The 16,889-nt window shown below is 38.9% G+C and overlaps 1 protein-coding gene across 1 annotated transcript in view; it reads right to left on the bottom strand.

Annotated features, from left to right (window-relative positions):
• Positions 1 to 16,889, bottom strand: part of PTPRQ (protein tyrosine phosphatase receptor type Q) — a 794,911-nt gene that overhangs the window by 611,307 nt on the left and 166,715 nt on the right. The window contains exon 10 of the mRNA XM_073556964.1: positions 2,803 to 2,872. Coding sequence (XP_073413065.1) covers positions 2,803 to 2,872 — 70 coding nt within the window. The remainder of the gene's footprint in view (positions 1 to 2,802; positions 2,873 to 16,889) is intronic.

The raw sequence follows: 16,889 nt of genomic DNA, 5'->3' as shown, positions 1-16,889 counted from the left end.
CTGGAACCCTCATTCGAGTATAAGCCGAGGGGGAGTTTTCAGCACAAAAAAAGTTTAAAAAAACTTGGCTTATACTCAAGTATATATGATAATTTCAAACAAAATCCCCAAAATGGGGAGGACAAAATTGAATATCCCTTTATGAATCCTCCATTTACATTCTACTAATCCCTATGATTCTAAAGTTGATCCTTTCTTGACACAGACAACACTTTTTTGCTTCATGTTCCCTCTGTGTCCCAACATGTCACATACAACAACAGGCTTCTGTTTAAAGTATTTATTAATTATTAAAATACATGATTAGTTACTTACTTAATTACTATGTTATCATATTACATATTGTCCTCCTTCTTGATGACAGATAAAGTCAACAAAAAACTTTTGTTCATTTTGTTATCCTGCTATCATATTGTCACAGTATGGCTATACATAGAAGTGCAAAGTAATATTAGCTGCATGTACTCAACCTCAGAACAAACTGAACCAAAGCAGAACAAACACAGGGGCATCTCGCGAAATTAAATATCATCAAAAAGTTAATTTATTTCAGTTCTTCAATACAAAAAGTGATACTCATATATTATACAGAGTCATTACAAACAGAGTGATGTATTTCAAGCATTTATTTCTGTTAATGTTGATGATTATGGCTTACAGCCAATGAAAACCCAAAAGTCATTATCTCAGTAAATTAGAATACTTTATAACACCAGCTTGAAAAATGATTTTAAAATCCGAAATATTGACCTACTGAAATGTATGTTAGTAAATGCACTTAATACTTGGTCCGGGCTCCTTTTGCATCAATTACTGCATCCATGCAGCGTGCCATGGAGGCGATCAGCCTGTGGCACTGCTGAGATGTTATGGAAGCCCAGGTTGCTTTGATAGCAGCCTTCAACTTGTCTGCATTGTTGAGTCTGGTGCTTCTCATCTTCTTCTTGGCAATACCCCATAGATTCTCTATGGGGTTAAGGTCAGGCGAGTTTTCTTGCAAATCAAACACAGAAATACTGCTGTTTATAAACCTGGTATTGGTACTTTTGGCAGTGCGGACAGGTGCACTGCTGGAGAATTAAATTTCCATCTCCAAAAATCATGTCGGCAGAGGGAAGCATGAAGTGCACTAAAATTTCCTGGTAGATGGCTGTGCTGACTTTGATCTTGATAAAAAAATTACAGTTTACCTACACCAGCAGGTGATATGGCTCCCCAAACCATCACTGATTGTGGAAACTTCACACTAGACACTAAAAGTATTCTACCTGAGTGGAGACTTGCTTTTTTTTATCGATTGAGTTGAAGCTTTTATTTGGAACATTTTGTATAACGTTTGGGATAACATTTATCCTACGCTCTTCGCTGAGCACTTACATTGGGGTTTCCATCTAAAGCTTCGAGTGACATGATTCAGATCAACATACAGTCCAGTAGGCCAACATTTCGGCTTTAAAATCATTTTTTCAAGCTGTTACAAAGTATTCTAATTTACTGAGATAATGACTTTTGGGTTTTCATTGTCTGTAAGCCATAAGCATCAACATTAACAGAAATAAACACGTGAAATAGATCACTCTGTTTGTAATGACTCTATCTAATAGATGAGTTTTACTTTTTGTATTGAAGAACTGAAATTTTTGATGATATTCTAATTTTGTGAGATGCACATGTATATCAACTGGTGCTTAGTAAATAGGTATTATCGATAATATATATATGCAAACAGAGGAACGACAGACCATTCGGACGAATGCAGTAGAACCAGCAAAAAATAAAAAGCACAGTAATAGTACAGCACAGTATCACATGAGGACAAATTACACAGCACAGAAATCAATAAATTAGACCACAAGAGGTAGAGTTACTGACCAAAACTTAGTGATTCTGGTAATAAAGATATCTTAATGTACCAAGGTATAGAGCAATTACTGTGCATATTGCACAGTGACAAGAATCTACTGAGCATATGTCAAAATTGACAACTGACGCATGCTCAGTAGAGCAAGAACTAGCCCAACCACTGGAACGGACATCAATGATACAGCTTTGTTTCAGGACGGGGCAAAGGCTGCGGTGGTGACCTTAGCCTCTACCCCCTATTGATGACTTGTTTGAGTAAGCCAGCCTGTTCTCAAATGAGGAGTCATCAAAGAGGAAGTAGAAAAAAATAAATAAAGCATCTATATAGTGTAGTAAGGGAAGGATAGGAATTTTAAATTAAAAGCTATATTATAAAAAAGATTAGATAAGGATATCAAATAGGTAGGCATTTGGAATGAAAATTAATATGTGTTTCAGAGCACTCTTTCAAATGTTTGAGAGTACGAATCTTGGATGGCAATGCTTGTCTCGACAAACAGAACTGAAGCTTCCTTGTGGACTGTTCTATCACTTTTAGGACATTCAATATGTAATGTATAGGACTCTCGTGGAATCTCATATTTTACTATTCTACCGATCAGGTCCCTTATTTCTCCCCTTATCAGTGAGTTAACTATGTATTTTGCAAAGCAACCTAACCTTCAATCCTATAAAAAGTCCGTCATTGTAAATTTGTTTACTATTAACGATATCTATAACTTCTATGTAACGATATCTATAACTTTGTATGTCACCCCCCTTCCCATGTACAGCACCATGGAATTAAAGGCGCTATATAAATAAATAATAATAATAATAATAATAATATAAAAACCTTAGGAATGTAGTTTTTAATTTCTGTATAAAAATACATTTAAGGTGTTTATGATTTAAGTATACCTCTAACAACAATGTGTTTGTGATTTTTTAATATCTTACCACTTTCTGCAGTGTTGAACAGAAAAGAGGTGCTGTAAGATCCAATGCCAGCGCTGTTTTCTGCAGCCACCTAGAAGTAATCAGAGGAAGAGTGGGCATCACATTTCCTTTAAGAATTTCATTCAAAGAGAACAAATCTTTACAATTTTATAAAAACTGCAATGAAAAAAATCTAAATAATCTAAATAATTATTATTATTAATAATAATAATCATCATAATACATTTGTAACCTAAAAATTGTCCAAATTACCATATCTACTCCATTTTTGGTCAGAGACCCTGAAAATTATCTGTTTTCAGAATGTGACAATGGGATCACCAGCAATTAAATGTAATCAAAGGGGGAACCCTGCACCAAAGTATATTTCTCATACAGTACTACCACAGGAGAACTGATGTATTAAGTGGTAGCCATTGTAACCAAAGACTGTGAAATCTACAAACAAGCCATGTCTTTTAGGCCAAGTTCACATGTTTGGGATAACATTTATCCTGCACTCTTCGCTGAGCACTTACATATCTGTCTGTGGGTGTCTGTGTCTGTCTGCGGGTGTCTGTGTGTGTGTACCCATGCGATGAACAGCTCATAGTGATTGTACTTAGGCGTCATCTGATGGGACTACTACTCCCATCCAGCTATGTCTGCTGTCACATATAACAGAGACAGCATGAGCCGATGATGGTAAAATAGATTTATCATCCGGCGCCTGTGTTCAATTGTAAAAAAAATAAATAAAAACATTTATATAATTACATACATATTCAAATACAAAATACATACTCACTGAACACCTAATCCTCGACTCCTGCAAGCAATCAAAAATAATAAACCAACATATACTCACCTGTCCACCGTAGTCCATTTAATACCGAGTGCCCCATGTCGATCTCGCCTGGCCACCAGTGATACACTGACGGGAGCCAATCGCTCCTACAGTGTATCACTGAGCCACCGTGAGAGTTCACCGGAGTTCATCAGCTCCGGTGCGCTCACTTACGGCACCGCCGTATGAGAACTTTCTACGCAGCAGTAGTGCCATAAGTGAGAGCACCGAAGCTGATCAGCTGATGAACTCTGGTGAACTCTCTCATGGCAGCGCAGTGATACACTGCAGGAGCGATTATCTCCTGTCAGTGTATTGCCGGCGGCCAGGTAGAACAGTCACATATCCCGATATGTTACACTACTAGTAATGGGAATGTGGACAGAGCTGGAGACATTGCCGGACACACATCAGGGGATCAACTGTCGTGACTGAGCCCCAGTAACACAGGAACAAGTGTGGATTGTGCAGACGGCACTTCTGAGCAGCAACTGGCGGGGTTGGAGGCCAGGGGAAATACTAGAGACAGTGGAGCCAGAGGCCTAAGTGGAGCACGGTTAAAAATCAGTTGTAGTTTGAATGTGGAGGCAGCAGGAGACTTTGCCGTCCACACAGCAGGGGCGCAGCTGACGTTACTGAACCCCACTAACACAGGAGCTAGTGTATTTCTCTGTGCAGATGGCACTTCTGAGCAACAACTGGCTGTGTTGAAGCCCAGGTATTACAGTTCAGGTGGTAGAAACATGAACACAACAGGAGACTTGGATACTGTTGCCAACCAATTATTTATTCTGGAAGAGGACTGGCAAATTCTGGCGAGATCCAGGTCTTGTTCATTTTCAGAAAAGTAAGCCGGTCAACGTTATCGGAGGATAGTCACATGCGACGGTCTGTTAGTACACCACCTGCGGCACTAAAGACGCGTTCCAATAATACACTGACAGCAGGGCAAGCCAGCACCTCCAATGCATACTGGCTAAGCTCTGGCCATGTATCCAGCTTAGAGACCCAAAACTTGAAGGGGGAAGAGCCATCTGGGAGTACACTGAAAGGGCAAGACATGTAGTCTGTCACCATCTGACGGAAACGTTGCCTCCTGATGACTGAAGCCGTCTGTGATGGTGTAGACATTTGTGGCGGGCACACAAAGCTTTGCCAAATTTGGGCCATACTGGTCTTGCCTTGTGCTGAGGCGCTGCCTCTGCTCCCTCTTCGTGCAGAGCTTCCTCCACTGCCTCGACGCACAGAGCTGCTTTGTAAAGCACTAGCAGCACTGCTCTTGGGTGGAATGGAGAACATGATGGACTAAACCAGTGTGTCTTGGTACTCCCGCATTTTACCCTCCCGGTTCAACTATGTTATGAGGCTTTGTAAGTTGTCCCGGTAGCAAGGATCTAGGAGTGTGTACACCCAATAATCAGCCGTGTTGAGAATGTGGGCGAGGCGGCGGTCGTTTCTCAGGCACTGCAGTGTCATGATCTGACAGTTTTAAATTGCACTGGGTGAACTTTTTTTACTTTGGAAAGTTCCAAGGTGTCTTGACTGTCCCCGGTGGTGGTTAGTGGTATTGCACTTTAGGGTTTTTGTGCACTTAATTATGGATCAGGTGTGACACCCTATAAAGGGGGACAGTCATGCTGACTAGTGCATCATCTGCACTCGCCATCTGCAAAAAATAGGGTAATACTAATCTGGCTGCGGCTGAAGGGCACAAGCCAGAAAAAAGGCTCCTCTATCTACTCCTATATAGTGTTTGCAACCAACCAATGTAGATGGATACGGATGGATGCACACTAATAGGAGAATGAAAAATGAGCTGCAATAAAAGAAAAATATGTGTGAGGCAGTGATGCACGCTGAGCGGCCTACAACCAGACGTAGCTGTAGGACACACTACAGCGTGAGCTGCACTCACACACAGAGACCTCTCAGACAGCCGTGAACAGTGCAGATAAGTGGGCACTAGCACTGAAAGGCTGCAGAAAGGCTCCGCTGTCTACTCCTATAGTGTTTGCAACAAACGTATATGGATACGGATCGATGCACACTAATAGGAGAATGAAAAATGAGCTTCAATAAAAGAAAAATATGTGTGAGTCAGTGATGCACGCTGAGCGGCCTACAACCAGACGTAGCTGCAGGACACACTACTCAGCGTGAGCTGCACTCACACACAGAGACCTCTCAGACAGCCATGAACAGTGCAGCAAACTGGTCACTAGCACTGAAAGGCTGTAAAGAGGCTCCGCTGTCTACTCCTACAGTGTTTGCAACCAACCAATGTAGATGGATATGGATGGATGCACACTAATAGGAGAATGAAAAATAAGCAGCAAAAAAAGAAAAATATGTATGAAGCAGTGACACACGCTGAGCGGCCTACAACCAGACGTGGCTGCAGGACACACTACTCAGTGTGAGCTGCACTCACACAGACCTTGAAGACAGCTGTGAACACTGCTGCAAGACAAAAGAAAGCTACAGTGGTTGATTATGTAGCCTGGGTAAAGCACAATATGATTTTGAAAATCGCTATCTCTAACTGTCCCTCACAGTCTTGAACAGCAGCCTGTCCCTAACTGAATTCACAGCAGAGTGAACCCGAAATGGCGGCGGCTTTTATAGTGCATCATGACATAATTTCAGCAGCCAATCACAGCCATGCCATTAGTTAACACGCCTACATGCTTAACAGGATGTGCCCACACTTCTGGGGATTGTCATTGGCTGAATCAAATCAAACTGGCTCATAGCATTATGGGAACTTCCGATTCCGGTATTCGATATGCTAAAAGTATCGGAACTCAGTATCGGAATACCGATACCGTGAATATCAGCCGATATTTGCGGTATCGGAATGCTCAACACTAATGGTGACCCGTAGTCAATTTTTTTCTGGGGTTCCCTTGTAAACTAGCCAGTAAAGGCTAAGTAAACAGCTGTGAGCTGATATTAATAGCTTGGGAACCTTTATGGCTATTGGCTCCTTCCCAGAATATTAACGTGAGTCCTCAACCGTCGGCTTTCCCTCTGCTGGTTATGAAAATTATGCGGGAGCCAACGCAATTTTTATTTTCATTTTTTTCTTTAAAATTAACAGTTGCTGTCTGATTACAGCCTATGTATGTTCGTTCTGGTGGCTGGTGACAGTGTGTGTGTGTTTGTGTTTACTTATTGACTTATTAATGAGGGTGCCGGGCTGACACCTGTTCATTACTAAACTTTTTTTAATATATCTTTATTTAGTTCTTTGGATTTACAAAAACGCATCAAAAAGTGCGTATTTTCCACTGCATTGTTATGCCAAGAGATGCAGAAACCTTGCAGAAATTTCTTCAAGCAAATATGCAACGTGCGCACATAGCCTTATGGCAACCAACGACAGGCTCAGACTGACCCATACTCAGGTGAATCCCCTGATGGGCTCCAGACATGAACAGTGTTTAGAACAGCATACTTAATGTAGCATACATAAAGAGAGGCAGTAACTCATATGTTCATTTCACAGACTACCCAGTTTATAAAATAGAAGCATAGGCCATTTTGTAAATGAGGGTCAGATAATACTGCACATAGCTAAACAGTACTCTCCAGACCAAAGAGCATAGTAAATGGAAAATATAAAAAAATGAATAAAACCCTAATACTCACCTAACAGCTCACATCTCATGCCTGTCTGCTTGCCACCATCACCCATCTGGTCCTCACCACATCTTCAGATCATCTCCACTGCAGTCCCCAGTCTTCTCACTTTGGGCCAGAATTCCAGCCTTGATAAAGCCCAACAGGGTTTGACACATGCACACACAAGGTCACAGCGCATGCTGTGAAGTTTTAAGGAGGAAAACCAGGCTGCGGGCACCTGTACTGCGCCGGGTCTGTAACTGTCGAGGCTGCATCCCAAATTGTCCGGGGGAAAGAACAGGGGACCGGACAGACCTCTTCACCTGAAAGCCAGGGGCATGGCAAAGAGAAAAGCATGCGTAGAGACGAGCAGATTCCCGCCGACAGGGACAGAGCAGGTGTCTACGCAGTGTGCTCCGATTTGTGTGTAGCAGAACCGCAGCGTACTATGGACGGCTGTACACGAGCATGCCACTGCGCCCAGCATTAGAGGAAGATCCATGGGCTTCATTAAGCTCAGTGCCACGCATGGGCATAGAAATAGGGGCCGTGTTCAGGATTGTTCGTTTTGCGGTGTGAAAAAGCTAAAATGCGAAACGTGCTTCACAGGCTGAGGAGAAGGCTGAGGGAGTCGCAACCACTTATGGGTAAGCAGGTTTCATTTGTTTTCACAGCACACGATTTTGGTAGTTAGGACACTTATGTTGTTTACTACTTTCTGACAGTCTTGTTGCCTTTGATTGTATACTGGGTATTTACCTTGTTGCCTGCATACTTTTGTTATACTTCGACTTACCCTCGTATCTCTCTGCCTGACTTCATGTCTCCTTCATATTTTCCTCATTTTTGCTGTTTATGTTATATATGACATAATTTCCATGTGGTACCTTAATAAAAGTGATTTTGTACTTTTTATTACTTCTTGGTGGATTTTCTATGCTCCGTTTTTTCTTTTGTTTACAGTGCATTGAAAAAGTATTCATGCCCAGTGAACTTTTCCACATTTTTTCACATTGCACCGGCAAAGTTTAATGTATTGAATTTTAATGGGATTTTAAGTAATAAACTGTACCAACACAAAGTAGCAAATATTTGTGTAGTCTAAAGAAAAATATACATGGTTTTCTAAATATTTTAAAAATATAAATTTAAAAATTGTGATGTGCTCCAAAATTGAATCCTGAGTGACCAGTTGTCTCCATAAATCATATAATTAGTAAATTGAGTCGATATGTGTGTTTTCTCAATACAGCTGTTCTGTGAAAGCCTCAGAGTTTGAGAATATTACTTAAGGATCAAACAGAATCATGAAAACCAAGGAACACACAAGAAAGGTCAGGGATAAAGTTGTGGAGAAAAGAAAAGTAGGGTTAGGCTATAAATAATAGCTTTCAACACCTCACAGAGCACTGTTCAATTCATCATCCAAAAATGGAAACTGTATGGCACAACTTCAAACCTAGCAAGACATGGCCATCCATCTAAGCTGACATCCCAAACAAGGATAGCACTAATTAGAAAAACAGCTAAGATGCTCATGGTGACTCTGGAGATCTACAGCTCAGGTGGAAGAATCTGTCCGCAATGCAACTATTGCTTAAATACTCCACAAATCTGGCCTTTAAGGAAGTGTGTCAAGAAGAAAACCATATTTGGAAGAAAACCATAAAAAAGTGTTTGCAATTGGCAAATAGTCATGTAGGGGATACATCTAACATATTGACATATTGAAAAAGGTGCACTGATCAGATGAGAACAAAGTAGAACTTTTGGACGAAACTCAAAATGCTATGTGTGAAAAACTAACATTGCACATTACCCTGAAAACACCATCTTCACCATCAAACATGGTGGTGGTGACATCACGCTGTCGGGATGATTTTTCTTTAGTAGGGAAGCGGAAGCTGGTCAGAGTTGATGAGAAGATGGATGGAGCTTAATACAGGGCAATTTTAGATGAAAACCTGTTGCAGGCTGGAAAAGGCTTCTGACTTGGGACGTAGCTTCATCTTCCGGCAGGACAACGTCCCTAAACATACTGCTACAATGGAATGCTTTAGATCAAAGCATATTCATGTGTCTTAATGACCCAGTCAATGTCCAGACCTAAATGTCATTGAGAATCTGTGGCAAGACTTGAAAATTGCTGTTGACAGACTCTCTCTATCTAATCTCACTGAGCTAGAGCTAGTATGCAAAGAAGAATGGGCAAAATGTCAGCCTCTAGATGTGCAAAGCTGGTAGGGACATACCCTAAAAGACTTACAGCAGTAATTTCAACAAAATGGTAGCCTACAAACTACCTACAAAGTATTGACTCAGGGAGTCTGAATACAAATGCATGTCACAGTTTTGGTATATTTTTTAAATATTTACAAAATCATGTATCATTTCCTCTGCACTTCACAAATGCTTGCTTCTTTGTGTTGATATACCATATAAAATTCCAATTAAAAAAAAAATTAAGTTTCTGGATGTCATGTAAAAAAAATGTGGAAAAGTGTAAATACTATGAACATTATATGCTGTGTTTTGGATACATTTCAAACTATATCGTACAACGCACAAATTCCTAAAGTACGCAAACCAAAGAATTGTCACCATTCTAGAATCCATCCCAGAATATTATTTTGCCTTTACATTAATTAACCAATATAAAATAAAAAAAATACACAAGTTGCCATAATCTACAATGGCAATAAATCTAACCTACCACGCAAATCAGTAAAACACATGGAAAACCATATGTCATGTGAGAAGATCTTGATTGACTCCATAGAGTGATTAACTGTTTAGTTTCTTTTACATTTGCATATTTATGGGTCAACGCCTATAGGCTATGTTCACATTTTCATTTTTATTTCTGCATTTCTGTTTCAATATAGGACCAGAAATTTGAAAATAATGGCAGCATTCCCTGTGTAAGTTGGACATTGGAGGCTCAAACATAAGTGGAAACAGACCTTTTGCTTTTAAAGGTTAGTCTATCACCTACTATATATATTTAAAGAGAAGACAAAAGTCCACAGTTTTGGTGATCAGTGGGGAGTCTCAATGGTCAGAACCTCAACAATCTAGAAGTTATCACTAGAGTTGAGCGAAACGGGTCGAAAAAAATTCAAAAGTCACCGACTTTTGGCAAAGTCGGGTTTCATGAAACGAAACCCGACCCTAGGATGAGGTCGGCCACGAGGTCAGCGACTTACGCGCCAAAGTCGCGTTTCAAAAGTTTGTTTTGCGCTCTTTTTCAGCCAATCAGGATCCACGGACACTGTGGGCAACGTGATGACCTAGGCACGGGTCACCACCATCTTTCAGAAGGGCATGCAAGTGATTGGCTTGCTTTGGTGGGCGTCACAGGGGGTATAAAAGGGCGTGCACGCCGACCGCCATCTTACTTCTGCCGATCTTAGTATAGGGAGAGGTTGCTGCTGATTCTGTAGGGAGAGCGTTAGGCAGGGAAGAAGACAAAAAAACTGCTTCTGCTGCTAGCGATTTGGCCTGCACAACACACCAGTCACTGTGTGTGCAGTGCAAGGGGAGGCTATATAGTGGTGTATCAGTGGTGTTGGTTGTTGGGCTGCCTTCTAAGGCTTCCTAAAAAAGGGGGAGACAGAAGCGCACAATAGGGTCTTATCCAATGATATAAACGTTTCAACAGATATGGATCCACTCACCTGGTTCAGTTGTGTGGAACACAACAACCATAAGCACAAATGGGTAGGATCCGATGAACTGCAGCAATCAGCCGGTCACTAGAATTGCATATATAGGAAGGAGAGAAGTCCGGCTTTCAGGATCGCGCTGTTCCAGTCCAAAGTTCACAAGGAGTTAATCCAAGGACCAAGCAGTGATTATAACTTTCTTTTTATTCCAAAAACTCTACGTGTTTCGTGTACACACTGTACACTTCCTCAGGAGCAAAGTTACACTGGCATCACATTCCATTCTCCTTATATACTAACTCCCCCAGGAAGTGAGGTAGGTGCTCATTGCACTTAAAAAAATTCACACATAACTATCAACATAATGTAAAATCACAAAAATCACTAAAATTCATCTATAAAACACACTTATATAAAAACACACATATGTAAAACTTCACACTAGAAAAAATGTAAAACATTATAATAAAATTATGATTATACTCAATAAAAGTCTAAAATTCTTGGTACATCATATCAACTAGCAGAACAACAATCACAAATCTCTTATATAACTGCACTTATATTTTCCTTTCAGTATTAACCCTTCATTCAACATACTATACTTTTACTTTCTTTATATTTCAGGCAGATGATCATATATTAATTAATGTATGTACTCCTATGCGGATTCGATCCTGCACAGCAGACCCATGCTCTGCACTCAAGAAACTCTTCTGTTCTCTCAGCCAAAGGCTCCACATCTCCAGAGCTGTCAGTTCCTTTTCAAGGCACCAGCCAACTATTCCAATCATAGTAAAATGCCGCCGATTGTATCTCTTTATATGTTAGCGATATGATCATTCCCTTGCTGTAATGTTATAGCATGGACATCACACAATTATCAGATGCCAATACTACTCTAATCCTTAGCAGACAAATATGCAGAGCACCAAAATTATTTAAAGATGTCAGATATTTCATTTAAACCGTATGGTTGCAGAGTCTGCAACCTGTGAATCCAGTAAATTTCCTTTCTCATCAGAATGACACTCCTGTTCACAGTGTCTTCTGAAACATAATCAATTGGGGCCACTTTAATACATGGTTTCTTCCCATGTTTTATAGTGCAATGTTTTGATACTCCATGGAACATAAAACCTTCAATTATATTGTGTCTGTGCGAATTCATGCGGTTATGCAGTTCTTGTGTGGTTTTACCCACATACTGTAAACCACATTCGCATTCTATCAGATATATCACAAAACTACTTTTACAATTCAGGGAAAACTTTATATCAAACACCTTATTATTCTGAATTGATCTGAATGTGGTCATATTATGCATAATCATGCCACAACACAGACACCGAGCGGTATTACATTTAAAGACTCCTGGTTTTTTTGCACTGTTCATCCCTAATTTTTTCTTTTTTCAGGCGACTGGGGGCCAGTATATTTCTAAGAGTAGAGGATCTTTTAAAGGTTAGTCACCCCTCAAATTCCTATGGTGCCTACACATACACCCAGAAATGGAAATAAAAAAATTTTTTATAGTGAAAATACTCCAAATTTTACAAAGACTAATTTGAAGATTACACAAAAACCTTCTTTTGAAACTATAGTAAGTGAGGTCCCCAAAAACATTGATGCACAAGTAAAACAGACGGGTTTATGTGAAACAGTGATTACTGAAAATTACACTAATAAATTCTTGAAAATGAAAATAAAAATGGAAATGAAAATATTAATGATATGATAGCTGAAATAAGCGAACCACGGATCATTAGTGACAATAGTGACAATGACAAAATGGATGTGACGGATAATTCAAGAAATAATGATTTGGGTGCACTAGTAAAAATAGTTGATATAAATACCACCAATAATACTAATGTTACTGGGGAAGTAATAGACTCACAGATGCAGATTAAGAAAATAATAGAACAAATAGATGCAATAAAGAGAAGTGGGAAAAATCAGGATAAAAAACAGGTGAATAGGAAAGATGGAAATAAAAGCTTGCCACCTCCTATGACTCCTATGAGGATTGAACCCCGGGATATGATTAATTTTTCAGATGATAACATGAAGAGCAATCTCCTGGATAAAATTGATGATCATAGACAAAATATTTATATTCTCCCCCAAGTGGGGTTGGATGATAATTTAATTGTGGGAGCGACAGATATTGCAGTTGCAGAGAAGGAGTCCATTGTATGTGACAACTCACAAGAGTTGAACAAAATGTGTATTATTGATAACTCTAAAAATCAGAGCAGTTTGGTCCCTTTTCTTCCAAAATTTAACAGTAGTGAACAAAAGAAGAAACAATCCTTTCAAGATGATATACCGTCTTTTTTAGTGAAGGGAAAAAACCAGCAGAATGTAATAACGCACTTTTTTTCAAACCAGCCAAGAAAAAGAAAAAGTGTTACAGAGGCTGCAGAGGGGGGCAAACGCAACAAAATAGAATAAAGATACCAACACCAGAAAACAAAATAATAAATAATATTTTTAATTTATCATCTATCATATTAAATACAGCAGAAATTTCTGTGTTGCAAAAAGGATTATCCTTTTGTCCTGTCACGAATTCACAGGAACTGGATTTTTTTATTGATTTGCAAACTTTTATCAGAAAATTATCGGTAAAAAGGCACTTCCTGATACAGGATAGTAAAAAAGTGTCTTTAGATGAGGAAGTTTCATTACAGCATACTGAAAATGGAATATTACACACTACATTGAGGAATAAATCTAATTTTTATCCGATACAGAACCAGGGACACCATTTAAAAACATTTTCTGATTTAGTACTGAAGGATTTTGAGAATATAAATCCTGCAGATTATAAAAATGAAAGAAATATGACTAAAGCAGAAAGGGAGGCTGTTAAAAGTCTGAAAGAGAACACAGAGGTGGTTATTAGACCAGCTGATAAGGGGGGGGAGTTGTAATCCAAGATAGGAAGGAATATTTGAAAGAGGCATATAGAATATTAAATGATGAGAATACATATAAAGTGGTCACAATGGATATTTATAAGAGTGCGGTAACTGAATATAATAAATTAATTGCAACTGGAAAAAAGGAGGGGATTTTAAATAAAAATGAATATAATTTTCTGACTATGAAAAATCCCCCTAGGGCTTTTTTCTATCATCTTCCTAAGATTCATAAGGATCAAAACCACCCCCCAGGGAGGCCCATCATTTCTGGCATAGGTTCTCTCACGTCAGGATTGGCAGCGTATGTAGATAATATTATGTATTTCCATGTGATGTCTGTGAAAAGTTTTCTTAGGGATTCTGCCCAGCTGATTCATTTGATGAAGGATATAGTGTGGAAAGATTCATACATGTTTCTGACTATAGATGTTGCATCCCTCTATTCAAATATTAGACATGATCTAGGATTGTATTGTTTTGGGAGATATGTGAAAGAAGATGCCCGTTTACCATTGAGTCAGAAAGCCTTTTTAATGGATAGCATGAAGTTTATACTGCACAATAACTTTTTTGACTTTCAGGGAAAACTATATCACCAACAAGTCGGTACCGCAATGGGTTCGAAAGTAGCGCCAACTTTCGCTAACCTATTTATGGCCATTTTTTAATTCATTTATATAGAAAATTCCATTTTTTCAGAGCATATTATATTTTTTAAACGGTACATAGATGACCTTATGATAGTCTTTGATAATAAATGTAATAACATAGAACAATTTCTGGAGAGCATTCAGAGGAATGATTGGGGTCTCACCTTTTCATGGGTCTATAATATGGAGAGTATAGATTATTTGGATCTGACCATTTTCCATTCAGAAGGGAAGATTTTTACTAAAACTTTTTTTAAGAAGTGTGATGCAAATAGTCTGTTAGATTTTAATAGTGGCCATCATTATAAATGGTTAATCAATGTCCCGAAGAACCAGTATAAAAGGATTAAGAAAAATTGTAGTTTAGAGTCAGATTTTGTATTACAAGCCAAGGAATTGAAAAATAGGTTTATTGAGAAAAACTACCCAAAAAAACTGCTAGAAAAAGCATATAATGAGTGCGCAGGTTTGGAACAGATGGACCTAGTAAATCCTAAGAAAAAAGAAAAAGAATTATAGTTTCTCCTTAAACTTTTTAACTAATTTTACTAAACAAAATAAAAAAATTAGGAATATTTTACAGGATCATTGGTCTGTTCTTCTTAATGATCCAGTGTTGGGGAGTATGCTACCAAATAAACCAGGACTAACCTTTAAAAGATCCTCTACTCTTAGAAATATACTGGCCCCCAGTCGCCTGAAAAAAGAAAAAATTAGGGATGAACAGTGCAAAAAACCAGGAGTCTTTAAATGTAATACCGCTCGGTGTCTGTGTTGTGGCATGATTATGCATAATATGACCACATTCAGATCAATTCAGAATAATAAGGTGTTTGATATAAAGTTTTCCCTGAATTGTAAAAGTAGTTTTGTGATATATCTGATAGAATGCGAATGTGGTTTACAGTATGTGGGTAAAACCACACAAGAACTGCATAACCGCATGAATTCGCACAGACACAATATAATTGAAGGTTTTATGTTCCATGGAGTATCAAAACATTGCACTATAAAACATGGGAAGAAACCATGTATTAAAGTGGCCCCAATTGATTATGTTTCAGAAGACACTGTGAACAGGAGTGTCATTCTGATGAGAAAGGAAATTTACTGGATTCACAGGTTGCAGACTCTGCAACCATACGGTTTAAATGAAATATCTGACATCTTTAAATAATTTTGGTGCTCTGCATATTTGTCTGCTAAGGATTAGAGTAGTATTGGCATCTGATAATTGTTTGATGTCCATGCTATAACATTACAGCAAGGGAATGATCATATCGCTAACATATAAAGAGATACAATCGGCGGCATTTTACTATGATTGGAATAGTTGGCTGGTGCCTTGAAAAGGAACTGACAGCTCTGGAGATGTGGAGCCTTTGGCTGAGAGAACAGAAGAGTTTCTTGAGTGCAGAGCATGGGTCTGCTGTGCAGGATCGAATCCGCATAGGAGTACATACATTAATTAATATATGATCATCTGCCTGAAATATAAGGAAAGTAAAAGTATAGTATGTTGAATGAAGGGTTAATACTGAAAGGAAAATATAAGTGCAGTTATATAAGAGATTTGTGAATGTTGTTCTGCTAATTGATATGATGTACCAAGAATTTTAGACTTTTATTGAGTATAATCATAATTTTATTATAATGTTTTACATTTTTTCTAGTGTGAAGTTTTACATATGTGTGTTTTTATATAAGTGTGTTTTATAGATGAATTTTAGTGATTTTTGTGATTTTACATTATGTTGATAGTTATGTGTGAATTTTTTTAAGTGCAATGAGCACCTACCTCACTTCCTGGGGGAGTTAGTATATAAGGAGAATGGAATGTGATGCCAGTGTAACTTTGCTCCTGAGGAAGTGTACAGTGTGTACACGAAACGCGTAGAGTTTTTGGAATAAAAAGAAAGTTATAATCACTGCTTGGTCCTTGGATTAACTCCTTGTGAACTTTGGACTGGAACAGCGCGATCCTGAAAGCCGGACTTCTCTCCTTCCTATATATGCAATTCTAAGGCTTCCTGACATTCCTGCATTGCTGTTTACCCACTGCTCCGCAAACTGCTTTTTTAAAAGCAATCCCAATTTTTTTTTTTTGTCCTGCTGAGAAGAAAAAAAAACTGCTTCTGCTGCTAGCAATTTGGCCTGCACAACACACCAGTCACTGTGTGTGCAGTGCAAGGGGAGGCTATATTGTGGTGTATCAGTGGTGTTGGTTGTTGGGCTGCCTTCTAAGGCTTCCTGACATTCCTGCATTGCTGTTTACCCACTGCTCCGCAAACTGCTTTTTTAAAAGCAATCCAATCTCCCTTATCCTCTAGTCACTTTTGTCACAGCTGTGCCATCGAGCCTGTCACATAGCGCTCAGATATCAGTGGGCCTC

Source organism: Dendrobates tinctorius, unplaced genomic scaffold, assembly GCF_039654945.1.
Source record: "Dendrobates tinctorius isolate UK_male_01 unplaced genomic scaffold, ASM3965494v1 ptg000241l, whole genome shotgun sequence".
Taxonomy (NCBI): Eukaryota; Metazoa; Chordata; class Amphibia; order Anura; family Dendrobatidae; genus Dendrobates; species Dendrobates tinctorius.
The sequence above is the reverse complement of the archived record's forward strand: the minus strand, read 5'-3'. Positions and strand labels throughout refer to the sequence as shown.